The 19,349-nt window shown below is 42.3% G+C and overlaps 1 protein-coding gene across 7 annotated transcripts in view; it reads left to right on the top strand.

The window, feature by feature from the left end:
• The window catches only part of LOC104020651 (kinesin-like protein KIF2A), a 78,174-nt gene that overhangs the window by 18,478 nt on the left and 40,347 nt on the right, over positions 1-19,349 (top strand). For 5 of the 7 annotated variants that reach the window (XM_087762454.1, XM_087762450.1, XM_087762449.1 and 2 more), the window contains 7 exons: positions 5,292-5,386; positions 6,702-6,821; positions 7,286-7,340; positions 11,787-11,909; positions 12,487-12,587; positions 15,533-15,628; positions 18,572-18,626. In XM_087762454.1, coding sequence (XP_087618580.1) covers positions 5,292-5,386; positions 6,702-6,821; positions 7,286-7,340; positions 11,787-11,909; positions 12,487-12,587; positions 15,533-15,628; positions 18,572-18,626 — 645 coding nt within the window. The remainder of the gene's footprint in view (positions 1-5,291; positions 5,387-6,701; positions 6,822-7,285; positions 7,341-11,786; positions 11,910-12,486; positions 12,588-15,532; positions 15,629-18,571; positions 18,627-19,349) is intronic. The other 2 variants (XM_087762455.1, XM_087762451.1) reach the window with 1 other exon arrangement.

The raw sequence follows: 19,349 nt of genomic DNA, 5'->3' as shown, positions 1-19,349 counted from the left end.
TCCAGCCTTCCTGGACTCCTTTGCCCTTCAGGACTGCCTCCCGAGGGACTCTGTTAACCGGACTCCTAGACAATCCAAAGTCTGCCCTTCTAAAGTTCAGGGTAGTGGTTTTGCTGACCCCCTTCCTTACTTCTCCAAGAATCAAAAACACCATCATTTTATGGTCGCTGAGCCCAAGACAGCCTCTGACCACCACATTGCCCACCAGGCCCTCCAGATGCCACACACTGTATAACAGAACTTATTTACACAAATAATAGTCTTTTCAAATAACTTCTCCATTAGTTTTGAGTTCTGTAGCAATGGATCGACTTCCCAGGAAAAGATTTGCCTGTGATGTGAATTCTAATCATGTGAGGAGAGGCAATAAAAAATAAAGAAATGCTGAGTGAAGAATTGGTGTATCAGCATTATGACTCTGCTTTCTTCTTTTGTTTTTGATGTATGTGAAGATAGTCTTTCTCAAATCACTTGTTCCTTTTTCAGTTTGTCATAATGCACGTTCATGTTTACATGAACATGTTCACATTTCAGATTTTGATACCAACTACAGAAAATGCACCTGAAATCAGGGACATTACCTTCAACCACTCTCTGCAGATTGATTTGGCTCTTATGCTTTAGCATTTGCAGCTTGGTCTTGCTTTATATGCTAGACAAGGTTTATGCCAGCCTAATTGGTTTCTGGCATTCCTGAATTTCACAACTACTGTATTCAGCTGTGTACTAGAAAAATATAATGAAATACTGTTTGTGGAGAGCAAGAGACAATTATAAAGATGTACGTGTGCTTTCTGGCAGTTCAATAACATGTAAACTTTTAGTAACATAAAGGATTTTGAGGAACAAATTGTATGGGTATATTGCCAGTTTAAACATAGTATAAATTTTCTATTTAAGCTGAGAATATTTGGAAGATGGACATAACTTTTATTTTTGTTAGTGTTTTTTTAATTCAATCCTGACTTTCTTGGCCAGGGAGCGGATAAAGTCTGGCACAAAGATGGAAGATTTATTGTGATTCTTTTGTTACAGCATGCTGGCTTACTGTGTTTGTGAGAGGATTCAGTATTTTCTATTCATTCATCAGCCTGCTTTAAACTTACTTGTTATGGCAAAGATTAAACCTTTTTTTAATTATTCGTTCTCTGTCAAAAGGAATAGAGCACAGGAGTAGGTAATAGGACTTGCATGATGGCTCTGTGACTAATACAGTGTCACAGGCTGTGAATAGTGCTTTTCTTCAAAATTTATAAAATCTGTTAACATGCAAAAGATTATTATAGTATTGATTCCGGATTGACAGCTGGGCCAAGCCTCAAAACAATAGCAGAAGATTATACCAACATAAGCTTGAAGAGTCTTCCACTTCCCATAGTGCTGAAAAGTTTTTGTGTCCTTGCTTCCCAGCATGCTGTTTGTAGAAGTGGCACTGCTACAGGAAGAAAGTGGCTTCTGTTGTGTCATGTCCCACCTGGGGAGGAGGGGGGAGGAGTGACAAAGATTCACAAATCCTCTTGGACTAAGGTGGGCCAACGCTCAAGGTCCGTACACAAACACCAACTTTAATAGAAAGCTTCTATAGAGACAAATATTGAGTACAAATATTCGATACCCGCCAACCCTCTCACAGTTATATTCACCCCAGCTATGTGGTTTTACAGAAAATCAAGGTAGGCCATGCAGTACTTGACTTCAATTTAACAACTTAATCACCTTAGGAAAAGTGAAACAAAAAGAGAGAGAGAGAAAATCACCAGTCCTGGATCCAGCGTTGGTCCTGCCAACAAGGGTATTCGGTGAGGGAAGAAGAAGATTCTTATAGAGATGTTAATTCTGCGCAGGGTGCTCAGTGAGAATAATTCCACAAATCACGCACGCACGAGCATGAGCACGAACGTAAACATGAGTACCGGTACACACACAAGCACCCACCACACACAACCTACAGCACATTTATCAGGCTACATGATTAGTATAAACCCGCCTAAATTTACTCTTATTGGTTAGTGATTAACATTTCATACACTATTGGTTTACTGTATTAAAATTAGCCTCGCTTGCTATGTAAATTAGCACGCATGCTCCTTTCAGGTGTGGGGGGGCAAATCTTTTTGGTCCTGAATTGAGTCGGTGGTCGTGATCTCCCCTCGCCACATTTACCTTTCACCTACTTTCTGCAGTTTTATCTTCTCTGGCCACCGTCCAGTCTTTGGTGCCAAGATGTTCACTTTTGTTGCTTGTTAGCTTGTTAGCTCTTCTTCAAGGTCAGAGCCGTTAGTTTTCCACAGTTTGCTATCTTTTAGCTCCCTCCCAAATTCCTTTCCCAAGGCACAAGTGGTTAGTAGTTTTGCTAATTGGAAAATTACATCAGCGACCAGTCAAACCAAGAGGAGTGATACCAGGACTGTCCCCCAGGCAGTAGGTGTGTGGGGGGAATAAGATGCTTCACAGACCTCGGGAGATGGGGCCGAGGCAAGGCCAGCCTGTCTCCACAGGACTCCCTCCCTCACCCTCACTCCAGGGTACTGTCTGGTCCTGGGTCCTAGCGACCGTCGCTCTGCATTGTGGTTTTAGCACCAGGCTGTTTGAGACATCTTGTTGTTTTACATTAGCAGTTCTCTACACTGTTGCTACTTTGCTAACAGACCAGACAGATAGCTAATTGAAACAGTTCTATGACAGTGTTCTTGCACCAAATTAAGTCACTAGAGGTTATTAAATGCAGAAAAATTAATGGACAGGTGTATGGAGGACCTTGCACAAAGACAATTTACACAAAAATGCTCGTCCAAGGAAATGAGGTGTGGGAACATCATGCTCAGTGAGTCTGCTTCAGCCCAGCCACCAGCAGAATTCAGGCACGATCCTGAAGGCAGGATGTGTGCCTGCACTATGTCATTTGGATGAGGGGAAATGGAGGAATGTTTGTGCACGGAGGGGAGGGCATGGCTGTGATCCCTGCTTGCACATCTCCTGCTGGCAGTGCCTCGGTGAGGAATCCAGACCGTCCCTGCAGTGCACACAGCTGAGGCGCCTGGGAGAATGATGCTCAGGAAGCACAAATGGAAGGGTTTATTCAGACAAAATACAGGTCGGGGAAATAAAAGCTAGCAAATGCTAGAGGAAAGGAACCAAGTGAAGCAAAGGGGGAAGTGTTGTGGGTTGGTTTGGTTTTTTTTTGAGTAAAAAAATTACTTAACCTTCTTTAGTGGTGGACTGAATCTTATGCTTTAGGCAAGGAGAAGTGTGGAGGTTAGAAATGTGTATGTAATGTACTGTTGCCGGTGAGGTAAGCACCACAGATGCGAAAGCAGTGCTGCCCAGGGGTGCCGACAGCTCTGCGAGTTCCCCCATGTGCTATGCTCTGCCTGAGTTTCAGTTAGTCTCTTCCTCTGCATGTTATATTAGAGTACACAGATTTGCTGTTACCTTCCATGACACTTACCTGTAGCCTCTCTTTTTGCTTAATTTTAACTAGATGTGAATGTTTAGGCAGCCTTTGCAATAAAAGATATATTAACAATATACATCTGTTACTTGCGCTGTTAGGTGAGATAATTTGGGATACCAGTTAAGGTTTTTCTTCCTTCCTGTCCCTCAGCAGGCCCTAAGAGGCTTAGACTGTATAAAAAGATTAACTTTGGAAAACTGTCAAATTGTGACTGAAATGGCTGAAACAGAAGTTTGAAACAGTCGATGGAGGAAAAAACTGGGGTGGATTTGGGAGGTTGGGAGATTTAGGAAAAGAGAAGAGAAGATGCAAGATGGAGACCCAGACAAGAGCAGATGTGTAAGGACCGTGCTATGTTTCGCCCCTAAGCAGGTGCCCAGCAGCAGCAGCATATGCATGGACTGTCCAGGACAATTGGCTTGTGCTTTTGGAGCACACATGGCCCTTGGGCTCCTGGGGGGTGGCTCAGGGTGGGTGCTGAAGTGTGGTCTCTGGGGGGTGGCTCAGGGGCGGCAGGCAGGTGGGACGTGCTGGCGTTGGAGGAGTGGATTTGTCTGACGGTGCTGCAGGAGGAGGTGCGCGCTGTGGTGTGTGGATGTGAGAATTACCAGACTGCGCTCGTCCTGCAGAACTGCTGGGGAGCTGTGTTGGTGTTGTGGGCCCAGGTGAGCTTGGTGGGACCGAGGGTGGCCTGGTAGAGACACCTGCAGGGGCCGCTGTGGGTGTGTGTGGGCTGCAGGCTGCAAGCTACAAACAAGTTTAAATTGTGTGGTTTTCAGGGAGTTCATGGAAGGATTAAGTACAGTTGCAATGAAAATACTTCTTGCTGGGTGTATAAAGCTTTACATTTCCATTTTTTTCCTTTGGGGAGATAACAAAACATTATTTAGGTTTCCTTTTTTACTGTATCGCTTGTGTTTCCCTCTCAAATGCAATGGAGTAAGGGGTTGCTTGTTTGTGCTATGGCTCATTAAAGGAGGATGTTAGAGGAGCAGTCTCATTGGACTTGTGTTCTTTAGAAACCCCAATTCTTGGTACTCTTCGGGCAAAGCACAGATGTGAAATCCATGTGACATACACTTCTGTGTCAGTGCATGGCTGCTCTGCTCTTCCAATTGCTCCTCGCTACCACGTGTAGGAAATAGGATAAAATATGACATATTAAAAAAATGCGGTACACTACATATTTGAGAAGGAAAATCCTTATTCCTACTGAAAGTTTACTGGTTTTCTTGTACCTTATGGGGGCTTGCTGGCTTTGGATCTTTCACTGGAGAAGTCATAGCAATGGCACCTTAACTCCAGCTTAACAGTCTGTGTTAGCAATTGTTTTTAAAATGATGATTTGTATTAAATTGCAGGCAATTTAATTTTAGTTGAATTACCAACTGATTGAATGCCCATAAGAAATGGATATCAGAATACAATTTCAGGGGGCTTTCCTCCTATGTCGGGACATTTAATGTTTAATCAGCCTAGAAGGGAGACAAACAAGCCTTTGTGGAGTGCACCTCAGGAAACATTCCCACCCATGGGAGACTCTCAGAAAAGAGAGTCTAAGTGGTGTGGCTTTCACATGGTATTTTGTTTACTTACACTCAGTTTTCTGTTCATTGAGTTTTTCACTTGTACACTGACTGTCCTGTTAGAGCCTCCGATAGTGGATCAAATCTGAGCCAGTTTACAGTATGTGGCCAGGAATCATCTTCTATTTATTACTTTTTTTTTTTTTAAACCCTCTTATTCCTACCTCTATCTGCATTTCTCAGTGCAGGGATTAAAATAACTTCTGGAAAATGTTTCCATCTGTTAATTGATCTTTGTGTTTCCTTTCTAGGCCGAATTCACCAAGCTATGGTAACATCCCTAAATGAAGATAATGAAAGTGTAACTGTTGAATGGATTGAAAATGGAGATACTAAAGGCAAAGAGGTAAACCTAATTATTTTAGAACTTTTCTCTTTTAAAAAATGTGTAATCTACATGAATATTGCTTTGGAATATGCACTGGAAACAAAGAGAAAATATAAATATAAATCTTAATTTACTTGATGATTCTTTGGTTATAGACTGTTTTGAATGGGAGTTATCGGGCAAATGCTGGTTTCTGTTGTATTAAATTTGACTTCCTGAACTCTGTGTCATAGCTTTTAAATAGTGCTTTTCATGTTTTGATTTTGAACCAGATTGCAAAGGCTGACCTTGTTACCCCTTTTTACAAGTAGAAAAATCAAATTTTTGAGAGGGAGAATGACTTGCAGTTCAGACAGGAGACTAGTAGGAGAGCTGGATTAGAAATCTTTTTGTGTTTGTATTATTGAGGGATTGAACTGCTAGTTTGTTTGTTTATTTATTTTAGGCAATAATTTTCCAATCTTGCTTTCCTTAAGAAACTGTGTCTGTGTGTGTCCCAGTTATGCTTTGCTATCCACTCTTCCTGTAAATTTTGGACCATGTTAGCCAGTTTCAGCTGAGATTTGGAGAAGCAGCTCAGAAATAATTACACTTCACCAGTTTTGTGAAAACAGGAAAAAGGAAAAAAAAAGTTGTGAGACTGTCCTGGTGATCTCATCAGCTGAGCTCATCCCTCTGGACACACAGAATCTGTACAGTAGTGAGGTCTTTGAAAGGTCCAGCCAGAGGAAATGGCAGTCTGTAGAGACCAAAGCTATTGAAGATTTTTAGGAAACCAAGTTTCAATAGATCTGAAGACAGCTATTTTTAAGATCCTGCCCTTCCCCCGCTTACATTTTACAGCATTTTCAATGAGGAACACTTACAAGGAAAAAAAATAGCATGATAAATTTAACATGGTTTCAACTGTGCTTTTATTTTTTGAGTGGTTGTAATTTGTCTGTTTCTTTTGTGCTGTCTAGGAAATTTCAAATAATTGAGATCTCTTTCTTTTTATGTTACAGAATGTCTTTCATATTCTGCAGTAATTGTCAAATTACCACAGTAATACTAGATACTGTTTTAATTTAATCACTTTACAAAATTATGAATATCTATTGGTCATTTTTAATTAATCCCTTTTCTGAAGGATGTGTTTTCAACTAATATGAAGACCAAAGCTTACACCGTTTTTAGTTAATATAAAATAAGATCATTCAGGTTATAGAATTAACAAATTGTGGGGTAAAAACACTAAATATATTTATTGTTTATTCTCAAACATAACAGGAGAAATGGAGAGGGAGAATATTGTTCTAAGACTCATAAATGCATTTTATATTATTTTACACAGATTGACTTGGAGAGCATATTTTCACTTAACCCAGATCTTGCACCTGATGAAGATATTGAACCTAGTCCAGAGACACCACCACCACCTACTCCAGCAGCCAAAGTAAACAAAATTGTAAAGGTTGGTAGTATGAATAATACCATATGATAATACCTATGCAACATGTTCATATTAAACTTACAGTACTCCTATACATGTTGTTATGCTTGAATTTTTGAATCTAACTTTTGTGTCTGTGGAGCTACTTGATAACTGTGTTCCTTTCTTTTCCCTATGGTGAACAGGGGTTTCTAAAAATATTCTAAGAACAGGTTTGGCAGAGAGGGAGTTGGGAACTAATATTTATATAACTAAATATATTTCAAAGAAAAATATAGAAAAGGTTTTGGAGTTTGTTTTGAAACAGTACATATAGTTCAAGCAGTCTTCACCCTAGGCTCTTCAGGGAAGGATTTGGCAGCAATCACCTCTCTGTATTGCTGACGTTGTATTATTTTTATTCCCTGGAAAGAAGCAGAGGTGGGGCTGCAGTTTATGTTTTCAATAATAAGGTGACCAAATAACAGAGATTTCTTTCTTTATAGAGTCGACGAACCGTGGCACCTATTAAGAATGACGCTCCTGCCAGAGATAACAGAGGTAAATGTTCTCTCTTTCCATTTCAAGGAAGTAAAAAATATGGGAACATTTTAATCTTCTGCTCATCTAACATTCCTTAATAGTTCTGCATTTCTAATTCAGTATGTATGCGTGTGAATGTAAAAGACATGGTACATCATTCCTAAAATTACTCCTATGTATATTTAGGAATGCATACTGTATGAATAGTATTTATATGCAAGTTTAAGCAATATAGCATTAGGAAAGTTAAGCTGAATGAACTGAAGGTGCAAAAATTTGAAGTTAATTAATTAAATCATATATGGACTTTTCCAAGTTAAAGTATCCTTAAAGGGCCAGTCGAATCTGGTGAATCAACAAATGGTTACAGGACTGGTGCCACAGCCAGGGATTCAGCTACTTAGACCATGGGACTCTCTTTGAGAAACCTGGTCTACTAGGGGCTGATGGGGTCCATCTGTCAGAGAAGGGGAAGAGTGTCTTCGGTCATAGGCTTGCCAAGCTGGTGAAGAGGGCTTTAAACGAAAGTTGCCGGGGGAGGGGAACCTCAATCTGTCCCACTCCTACCAGTTTGATGCCAGTGCCAGCAATAGATGCCCAGAGCCTGGAGAAGGATCACAGGTCAGCAAGAGAGCACCTGAAGAGCAGCATAAAAGAATTCCAGCCACTCCAGCCAGTAAGTCAGCTTCATCAGGGGCCCAACTTAAATGCCTCTATGCAAACACAGGTAGCATGAGGAATAAAAAAGAGGAGTTAGAGACGTGCGCACGCCTGCAGGGCTATGATCTTATTGGCATCACAGAGACGTGGTGGGATGGCTCCTATGACCGGAGCATTGGAATGGAAGGATACAGGCTCTTTAGGAAGGACAGGCAGGGGAGACGAGGAGGGGGTGTCGCCCTCTATGTCAATGACCAGCTGGAGTGCATGGAGCTCCGCCTGGGGATGGATGAGGAGCTGACCGAGAGCTTATGGGTCAGGATTAAAGGGAGGGCAGGGACAACTGACATTATAGCGGGGGTCTGCTACAGGCTACCGACCAGGAAGACCGAGCGGATGAGGCCCTCTATAGACAGATAGGAGCAGCCTCATGTTCACAAGCCCTGGTCCTCATGGGGGACTTCAACCACCCCGACATCTGTTGGAGGGACAATACAGCAGAGCATAAGCAATCCGGGAGATTCCTGGAATGAGTTGATAACTTCCTTCTCCAAGTGACAGAGGAGCCAACGAGGAAAGGTGCTATGTTGGACCTTGTTCTCACCAACAAGGAGGGGCTGGTAGGGAATGTGAAGCTCAAGGGCAGCCTTGGCTGCAGTGACCATGAAATGGTGGAGTTCAAGATCTTTAGGGCACCGAGGAGGGCACACAGCAAGCTCACTGCCCTGAACGTCAGGAGAGCAGACTTTGGCCTCTTCAGGAATCTACTTGGTAGAGTACCATGGGATAAAGCCCTGGAGGGAAGAGGGGCCCAAGAAAGGTGGTTAATATTCAAGGATCATCTCCTCCAAGCTCAGGAGCGATGCATCCCAACAAAGAGCAAGTCAGGCAAAAACGCCAGGAGGCCTGCATGGATGAACAAGGAGCTCCTGGACAAACTCAAACTCAAAAAGGAAGCCTACAGAGGGTGGAAGCAAGGACAGGTAGCCTGGGAGGAATACAAAGAAATTGTCTGAGCAGCCAGGGATCAGGTTAGGAAAGCTAAAGCCCTGACAGAATTAAATTTGGCCAGGGATGTCAAGGGCAACAAGAAAAGCTTCTATAGGTACATTGGTGATGAAAGGAAGACTAGGGAAAATGTGGGTCCTCTGGAAGGAAACGGGAGACCTGGTTACCTGGGATATGGAGAAGGCTGAGGTACTCAATGACTTTTTTGCCTCAGTCTTCACCGGCAAGTGCTCTAGCCACACCGCCCAAGTCGCAGAATGTAAAGGCAGGGACTGGGAGAATGAAGTACCGCCCACCGCAGGAGAAGATCAGGTTTGAGACCATCTAAGGAACCTGAATGTGCACAAGTCCATGGGACCTGATGAGATGCATCCGCAGGTCCTGAGGGAACTGGCGGATGAAGTTGCTAAGCCGCTATTCATCATATTTGAAAAGTCGTGGCAGACTGGTGAAGTTCCTACTGACTGGAAAAAGGGGAAACATAACCCCCATTTTTAAAAAGGGAAAAAAGGAAGACCCAGGGAACTACAGGCCAGTCAGCCTCACCTCTGTACCTGGCAAGATCATGGAGCAGATTCTCCTGGAAATTATGCTAAGGCACATGGAAAATAAGGAGGTGATTGGTGAGAGCCAACATGGCTTCACTAAGGGCAAATCGTACCTGACAGATTTGGTGGCCTTCTACGATGGGGTTACAGCATTGGTGGATAAGGGAAGAGCAACTGACATCATCTACCTGGACTTGCGCAAAGCATTTGATACTGTCCCGCGCGACATCCTTGTCTCTAAATTGAGGAGACATGGATTTGATGGGTGGACCACTCGGTGGATAAGGAATTGGCTGGATGGTCGCACTCAAAGAGTTGCCGTCAATGGCACGATGTCCAAGTGGAGACCAGTGATGAGTGGCATTCCTCAAGGGTCAGTATGGGGACCGGCACTGTTTAACATCTTCGTTGGTGACATGGACAGCGGGATTGAGTGCCCCCTCAGCAAGGTTGCAGATGACACCAAGCTGAGTGGTGTGGTTGATACTCTAGAGGGAAGGGATGCCATCCAGAGGGACCTTGACAGGCTAGAGAGATGGGCCTGTGTGAACCTCATGAGGTTCAACAAGGCCAAGTGCAAGGTCCTGCACATGGGTCAGGGCAATCCCAAGCACAAACACAGGCTGGGCGGAGAATGGATTGAGAGCGGCCCTGCAGAGGACTTGGGGGTATTGGAGGATGAAAAACTGAATATGAGCCGGCAATGTGTGCTCGCAGTCCAGAAAGCCAATCGCATCCTGGGCTGCATCAAAAGTAGCGTGGCCAGGAGGTCGAGGGAGGTGATTCTCTCCCTCTACTCTGCTCTCGTGAGACCCCACCTGGAGTACTGTGTTCAGCTCTGGGGCTCCCAGCATAAGAAGGACATGGACCTGTTGGAGTGGGTCCAAAGGAGGGCCACGAAGATGATCAGGGGGCTGGAGCACCTCTCCTGTGAAGAGAGGCTGAGAGAGTTGGGCCTGCTATAAGGCCTGCCCAGAGCCTTCTCTTCTCCAGACTAAACAACCCCAGTTCCCTCAGCCGCTCCTCATAAGACTTGTGCTCTAGACCCTTCACCAGCTTTGTTGCCCTTCTTTGGACACGCTCCAGCACCTCAATGTCCTTCTTGTAGTGAGAGGCCCAAAACTGAACACAGTATTCGAGGTGCGGCCTCACCAGTGCCGAGTACAGGGGGATGATCACTTCCCTAGTCCTGCTGGCCACACTGTTTCCGATACAAGCCAGGATGCTATTGGCCTTCTTGGCCACCTGGGCACACTGCCGGCTCGTATTCAGCCAGCTGTCAACCAACACCCTCAGGTCGTTTTCCGCCAGGCAGCTTTCCAGCCACTCTTCCCCAAGCCTGTAGAGTTGCATGGGGTTGTTGTGACCCAAGTGCAGGACCCGGCACTTAGCCTTTTTAAACCTCATACAGTTGGCATTCATTTGGAATGTAGGCTACTAATCAAAGTTGTTACCTTCACTTTCGTACTCTTCTGGCAGACCTCGTTAGGAACATGTACAGGAAACTGGCCAGCTGAAGCAGAGCTGCTTGAAGCAAGTCTTTGAAAAACAACCTAAAACTTTCAGCTCTACCAAAGAGGCTTGCATGCATGCCACTCCCACTGCATTCACTGGGAACAGACATCACTCTGCATCTTCAGAAACTGGCATCCTTATCGTATATCGAATCAATAAATTTAGGTAGACATATTGATAGTATCCATATCCCTTTCAGTATAGTGTCAAAAAGGTTTGTTTCTTCCACTCATAGACTGAACTGCACTTTGCTGCCTTTCATTTGTATCCCTCTACTCGTCCACAGATTATAGGTTCAATGGGGTGGGACCATTTTGTAACATCTAGAGAATGTGAAACACTGGGTCCTTTTTTCTTACTGTTTTTTTGGGTATAATTAAATATAAATAAAATTTCAACACTTTAAACTTCAAAACTGCATATCTCCAAGTACGTACTTCGTTCTATGCACATAATAAGTTCTACTAATTCTGTAGTAGAGTTTTTAAAAATATGTACATGCAGCATTGGAACTTAATAATTATGTTGTGTTGGTGTATAACACTAGGATAAAAAAAGCTGCATACCAAATGTCTTTATTAATAGACTTTCTACATGTATGGCTCCACCCCGCCCCCAATAAATTGTGTCTTGAAAGGGGCCTTGTTTTATCTTGTCATAATAAAGTATTTCAGAATCTGATAGAAACGTTACTCTTCCATATCTAGATGAGCTTTGTGCTTTTCTTTTGCAGTGGTTGGTTCTGCACGTGCGCGGCCTACTCAGCTTCCTGAACAGTCTTCCTCCTCACAACAGAATGGTAGTGTTTCAGATATATCTCCAGTTCAAGCTGCAAAAAAGGAATTTGGACCCCCTTGTATGTAAACCGTGTATCAAGGATTCATTCATTCTGGGCATTACATGTACATTCTCTTGGATTATGTTGTTGTCCATAAATGACAAATGGTCTATATACGCAGTTGCCTGTAGGCTTCCTCAAGAAGCTTTTTCAGAGTGCTGTGGCTAAACAAATGTTCACTTTTGTCATAGTTGTTCTAGTATTTAGAATTTGTTTTTCCTTTATCTTTTTTTAACCATGACACTGTTTTTTTTTTTCAATTTGCCTGGGCTTTCTTTCAATTCAAACCAAGAGATCACATCTATCCAAATATTATCACATGTCCAAATATTTTTTGAGGGTCATTGTTCTTATATTTTCAATTGTGTAATTATTGTCCCATTCCTATGTTTTTTTCTAATTCATTTATTCTATAAATTTTAGAAATTAAATTGCTGTTATTATTCTGTACTAATACTGATTTGCTTGAAAAGATAGTTGATATAAATAAATGCATTCTAATTATTCATAAATTAGTAGAATTGAAATGTTATAGTGTAAATACTAAATTCATGAAACACTACAAATATTTTAAAATTATATCATTTTCTTTAAGCACGTAGAAAATCTAATTGTGTAAAAGAGGTTGAAAAATTGCAAGAGAAACGTGAAAAAAGAAGGTTACAGCAGCAGGAACTTAGAGAAAAAAGAGCTCAGGTTAGTATTTTTAGCTCAGATGGAAAACGTATGTCAGGAAGAGATGTTTGCAAAATTATTGTGCTTTTTTTCAGTCTTCAATAATTTTCATGAACCGTAATAATCTTGAAATTAAATGTTTTCATCCTGTATACAATTTTGATAAATATTTTGGTGCATGGTTGCATCGCTCTGATAACTATTTCTTTAGACAGTTTTTCCCCTCTTTTTCTTCCTACAGAAATAATTGCTTAAAATTGCTTATCTTTCTGTGTGTTATTTAAAAATCAAGTACTGATGATAGCTATTTCTTAGGGAAAATATATTGATGAAAATAATCAAATCTTTGGCTTTTAGATAGGGCTGTTATTCTACAGGAGGTATTACAACATTATGATAAAGTGTTCTTTATGATCTTTGATGTTTCGTAGGAGATCTATTTGAGGCTCAAATTTGAACAGTGATTTTTTTTTTCCTTTACACCTGTCTATGCATTTATAGTTTAGCTTTGCATCATGCAAACAGCTTGGCAGCAAGTTGTTAGAAACTTGCGTGAAAGAAATGAAGTTGTTAATCCTTTGAGAAAATCTCTTAATATTAAATGACTTTCTGTCACAGTAGTGTAAAAGCTTTAGCAAAACTAGTAGCGTGATCTTGTTGGCAGGCCTGCGTGTATGTGTTAGTCTCTCTAAAGAGATACTACCAATCTGCTACTGACATGAGAAGTGCCACCACCACATAAATAATTCAGGCAATTTACTTCATGGTTTAATGATGTTTCTAAGTTGACCTAAAATCACTTATGTTGAATTCATGTTCTCTAATTTCCATCCACTTAAACAAATGCAAACATTACTATGGCTTTATGTGTGAGGAACAAATAATTTTTGTTTTATATATTAAAATTCTTTGGTGTGGTACGACACCTAAGATTTTCTTTTTATTACTTCAGTGACGACTCCCTTTGCATACCTCTGTATGAGAAAGTTCTGTTTTTCTTGGTGACTTGTATGTATCTATGCTTCGTGTTGCTTTGTGTATTCTGTTATTATGAAATGCAGCAATAATTAGCCAAGCACTGGCTTCTGGTGGGCAAGACCTTTAAACAGGATTTGAAGAATATTAGGCAAATACCTAATAATAGCAATACCCCTTTCTGAATGTTAGAAGGAAATGTTTCATCAGGAATACATTTTGTATGGACTGACTGTAAGTAGTTTTTAGTTCGCTGTAGTCAGGGTGAACAACTTAAAGGTACAGTCAACTTCTGATTACCAGGGCACAGTTTTGTCTGAAGTGTGGATCAGCTGTGTCACAGGTGTAGAGACATGAGCTGGCTGCATTTCAGCTTATTAACCCCAATGCAGTGCTTTCTGAAAGTGCCTATGCTATTTCCACAGCCAGCTTTGATCCAGAAGGAGTTTTAGCTCATTTGTGGGTGCCATGCAAAGCTTAATAAGGTCTGAGCACCAGAGCTGGCTATGCATGGCATCAGCACCATATCCTGAAATGGGGTAAAAACTGACAGTCGCAGGGAGAAGTCACAAGAAGGACATTTGAGCGATTCTGCAGAGAACCAGCTCAGCTCACAGTAGGCTCAGTAGCTCAGGCTTCGCAAGGTTTAGAGGGGCTCCGTGCATGGCCTCTTGCATGTCAGTTCACTCTGATACTGATGGTTCCAGGGTTAGGGACAGGAGGTCTTGTGAGCCTGGATGTAGCCTATTGTATCATTGGGATTGCTTCTGATTTTTGGGGGGTCTAGGAGTGTTAGAAGAGTTTCCAATGCATCCAAGTAACTGTAGGAGTTAACTCAGGACCAGCAAGTAGGATCAATGTCCTTTAACCAACTCAGATCCAGCAAGGTTGTGTTTAGAGCAGCTGGGGCACCTGCACTGTCCTCTGCAGTGTGTTTTGTACCTGTATGTCGTGGTTTAACCCCAGTCGGCAACCAAGCACCACACAGCCACTTGCTCACCCTCCCCCCTCCCCAGTGGGAAGGGGGAGAGAATTGGAAGAGAAAAAGTAAGAAAACTCATGGGTTGAGATAAGAACAGTTTAATAATTGAAATATAATAATGATGATGATGATGATGATGATGATGATGATGATGATGATGATGATGATGATGATGATGATGATGATGAAAAGGAAAACAACAAGAGAGAGAGAGGGAAACAAAACCCAGGAAAAACAAGTGATGCAACCATTCACCACCTGCTGACTGATGCCCAGCCAGTCCCCAAGCAGCGATTGCTGCCCCCCGGCCAAGTCCCCCCAGTTTATATGCTGAGCATGACATCATATGGTATGGAACATCCCTTTGGCCAGTTTTGGTCAGCTGTCTTGGCTGTGCCCCCTCCCAGCTTCTTGTGCACCTGGCAGAGCATGGGAAGCTGAAATGTCCTTGACTAGTGTAAGCACTACTTAGCAACAACTAAAACATCAGTGTGTTATCAACATTATTAGCTATTATTATTAGTTATCAGCTACTAGGAAGAAAATCAACTCTATCCCAGCCGAATCCAGGACGTTGTATAATAGAGTGTATCCATTTGTCTCTTGGACCGCCTTATCTCAGATTAAGATACGTTGACTGTATACGCTATCTGTTGCGCAATTGTTCAGCTGCGTTTCTTTAATGTGAAGATTCTGGCAAAAGGCAGGAGTCATTTCTTTCTTGAGTAGACTTTTAATGAGTCCCCAGTTAAAAAGTATTTTTTGTTACATGTCAACCAAAAATATGAAATAGAAGGCATATAATTGTTTTGCTTTATGATCAGTAAATTAGCTACATCAGAACGGAAAAAAGTGTTAAACTTGCAGTCGAGACATTTATGACACTTTGGAGAAAAATTAACATTTCAGTTAATGTGTATTTTTTTTTACAAGTAAATTTAGAAGATATTTTAATGAGTTCATTTCAGGAAAAAAAATGTATTAGAAATGACATTGCTTGCTTCCCTAGGATGTTGATGCTACAAACCCAAATTATGAAATTATGTGTATGATAAGAGATTTCAGGGGAAGTTTGGATTACAGACCACTGACATCTGCAGATCCTGTAAGTACCCCAGTGATGTGGAAATTTTTTATTCTGAATTTTGCTATTTGTTTCCAGTTTTTTCAATGTATGAATATACTTCTTTCTGTAAAAATAAAAAATAAGTAATTTAATACATATTAGTATTCTTTATAACATGGGTTTATTTTTTCAGTCATTTTTTATGTCATCTTTTGACTATAAAATAGTACCAACATGTATTAAGTAGTCAGTCAGCCTCTATATTATAGATTTTCCTGGGTTGCTAAGGGATGTGCACACAAAACCATTAACCTTCTCTGGAAAACCCCGTTGAGTATAAAGATTAATATTTGATCTTTGAAGGTGATGAGGGCCTTTGATTTGCAGAGAAGTCAGAGGAACAGAATCTTTAAATGATTAAGATTATCAGATCTCTGTGGAAATCATAGAATCATAAAATGGTTTGGATTGGAAGGGACTATCTAGTTCCAACCCCCCTGCCATGGGCAGAGACACCTTCCACTAGACCAGGTTGCTCAAAGCCCCATCCAACCTGGCCTTGAACCCTTCCAGGGAGGGGGCATCCACAACTTCTCTGGGCAACTTGTTCCAGTGTCTCACCACCCAATAAAGAATTTCTTCTTAATATCTAATCTAAATCTACCCTCTTTCACTTTAAAACTGTTACCCCTCATCCTGTCACTACACTCCCTGATAAACAGTCCCTCCCCATCTTTCCTGTAGGCCCCCTTTAAGTACTGGAAGGCCGCTATAAGGTCTCCCTGGAGCCTTCTGTTCTCCAGGCTGAACAACCCCAACTCTCTCAGCCTGTCCTCATAGGAGAGGTGCTCCAGCCCCCTGATCATCTTCGTGGCCCTCCTCTGGACCCACTCCAACAGGTCCATGTCTTTCTTATGCTGGGAGCCCCAGAGCTGAACACAGTACTCCCAGATGTGGTCTCACGAGAGCAGAGTAGAGGGAGAGAATCACCTCCCTCGACCTCCTGGCCACGCTACTTTTGATGCAGCCCAGGATGTGATTGGCTTTCTGGACTGCGAGCACACATTGCCGGCTCATATTCAGTTTTTCATCCTCCAATACCCCCAAGTCCTTCTCCGCAGGGCCGCTCTCAATCCATTCTCTGCCCAGCCTGTGTTTGTGCTTGGGATTGCCCTGACCCATGTGCAGGACCTTGCACTTGGCCTTGTTGAACCTCATGAGGTTCACACAGGCCCATCTCTCTAGCCTGTCAAGGTCCCTCTGGATGGCATCCCTTCCCTCTAGAGTATCAACCACACCACTCAGCTTGGTGTCATCTGCAACCTTGCTGAGGGGGCACTCAATCCCGCTGTCCATGTCACCAACGAAGATGTTAAACAGTGCCGGTCCCCATACTGACCCTTGAGGAATGCCACTCATCACTGGTCTCCACTTGGACATCGTGCCATTGACGGCAACTCTTTGAGTGCGACCATCCAGCCAATTCCTTATCCACCGAGTGGTCCACCCATCAAATCCATGTCTCCCCAATTTAGAGACAAGGATGTCGCGCGGGACAGTATCAAATGCTTTGCGCAAGTCCAGGTAGATGATGTCAGTTGCTCTTCCCTTATCCACCAATGCTGTAACCCCATCGTAGAAGGCCACCAAATCTGTCAGGTATGATTTGCCCTTAGTGAAGCCATGTTGGCTCTCATCAATCACCTCCTTATTTTCCATGTGCCTTAGCATAATTTCCAGGAGAATCTGCTCCATGATCTTGCCAGGTACAGAGGTGAGGCTGACTGGCCTGTAGTTCCCTGGGTCTTCCTTTTTTCCCTTTTTAAAAATGGGGGTTATGTTTCCCCTTTTTCCAGTCAGTAGGAACTTCACCAGTCTGCCACGACTTTTCAAATATGATGAATAGCGGCTTAGCAACTTCATCCGCCAGTTCCCTCAGGAACCGTGGATGCATCTCATCAGGTCCCATGGACTTGTGCACATTCAGGTTCCTTAGATGGTCTCAAACCTGATCTTCTCCTGCGGTGGGCGGTACTTCATTCTCCCAGTCCCTGCCTTTACATTCTGCGACTTGGGCGGTGTGGCTAGAGCACTTGCCGGTGAAGACTGAGGCAAAAAAGTCATTGAGTACCTCAGCCTACTCCATGTTGGTTGTATCCAGGTCTCCCGTTTCACTCATCATGGGGGGTACAGTTTCTTTCATCTTTGTTGTCCTATGTGCCTGAAGAAACCTTTCTTGTTATTTTTCATGTCCCTAGCCAAGTTCAGCTCCATCTGTGCCTTGGCTTTCTTGATCCCCTCCCTGCACTCCCTTGCCATATCACTATAATCTCCCCAGGATGTGTATCCCTGCCTCCACTGCCTATGCATTTTGTTTTTGTGGTTTTGTTTGGCTAAGAGTTCTTGACTTAGCCATGCTGGCGTCCTGCCTCCCCTGCCCGACTTCTTGCACGTTGGGATTGAGAGCTTTTGCACCCTAAGAAAAATGTCTTTTAAATATCTCCCAGCTTTCGTTCGCTCCTTTACCTCTGAGGGCAGTTTCACAAGGGATCCCATGCACTAGCACCCTAAACAGCTGAAAGTTTGCCTTTCTGAGGTTTAGGGTCCTGACTCTACTTTTTACCCATCCTGTACCCCTCATGATTGAGAATTCTACCAGGGCATGATCAAGGAGATTTTGACAATTTCTGTCAATAGCGTATCTACCCTGTTACAGCTGGATTTGCTTGCAATGTTCCAAGATATACCTGGTATTCTGTAGGACCAGATCACTGTCTGCAGGGAGTTTTATTAATGTATGGTTCTCCCTTTTGGGTTCTTGGTTATTGTGCAGACACAAGGGGCTTTTACACGTTAAGATGACTCAGTGTCTTGGAAATTTCTCTTTGTTTAAATGATTGGTTAATTAATTCAAGAATAGAAGTAAAATATCGTATAACTAGAATTGGGGTATAGTTCACTGAATGATTGTTTCCTTTGTAGACTGATGAGCACAGGATATGTGTTTGTGTACGAAAACGACCACTCAATAAAAAAGGTATGGCCATTTAAGATTTTGCAGAATTTTTTCTCTGAAAAGCTGCTTCTGATAGTAATATTATTTGTATTAAAGAGATCTAGAAATACTGATCAAAGGTGAAACTCTGTTATACTAGACAATATGTGTGAGAGACCCAGAAAATTCATAGACTTATCATAACCTGGATAAAGACAGGGAGAAAAGTAGTTTAACTGTTACCATTTTATGGACTGGGAGCTGAGGCACAGAAAGACTGTAATTTTTTCCCAAGGCCATCTAGGATGTATTTAGTTGATCAAGGAATTAATTCTACTGTAATTTCTTCAGTATTCTTACATTGTGTTAGGATCACCATTCTTTTAAACTATCCTTTAAGTGATCTTCTGATCAGTGAGCTACCCAATGAAAAATTTTCTACACTTTTTTTTTATATATGCATATTTATACTTTCAAGTGGTCTTGAATCAGACATCAAGGGAACAATTCAGGTGCCTGAATGTTGGTGTCTTCTGACATGTAAGGTGCCCAAGGGTGTCCAAGACATCCTCGCAGGGCTGATGGGTTACAGACAAACTGGAGACTTGTATCTCCTGGAGTTGCTGCTCAGGGCTGGACAGGATACCCTAGGGCATATGAAATGGCACTAAACAACTATTTTTAGGTACTGGAATCACTCCCTAGTGACTTATTTTTATGTACGATTAGTATTACAACTTTTTTTCTTACTGCCTGCTGATCAGA

Source organism: Nipponia nippon, unplaced genomic scaffold (genome assembly GCF_047370975.1).
Source record: "Nipponia nippon isolate SJK-2023a ecotype South Korea unplaced genomic scaffold, ASM4737097v1 scaffold_26, whole genome shotgun sequence".
NCBI lineage: Eukaryota > Metazoa > Chordata > Aves > Pelecaniformes > Threskiornithidae > Nipponia > Nipponia nippon.
Note: the sequence above shows the minus strand (reverse complement) of the source record. Positions and strands in the feature narration are given on the sequence as shown.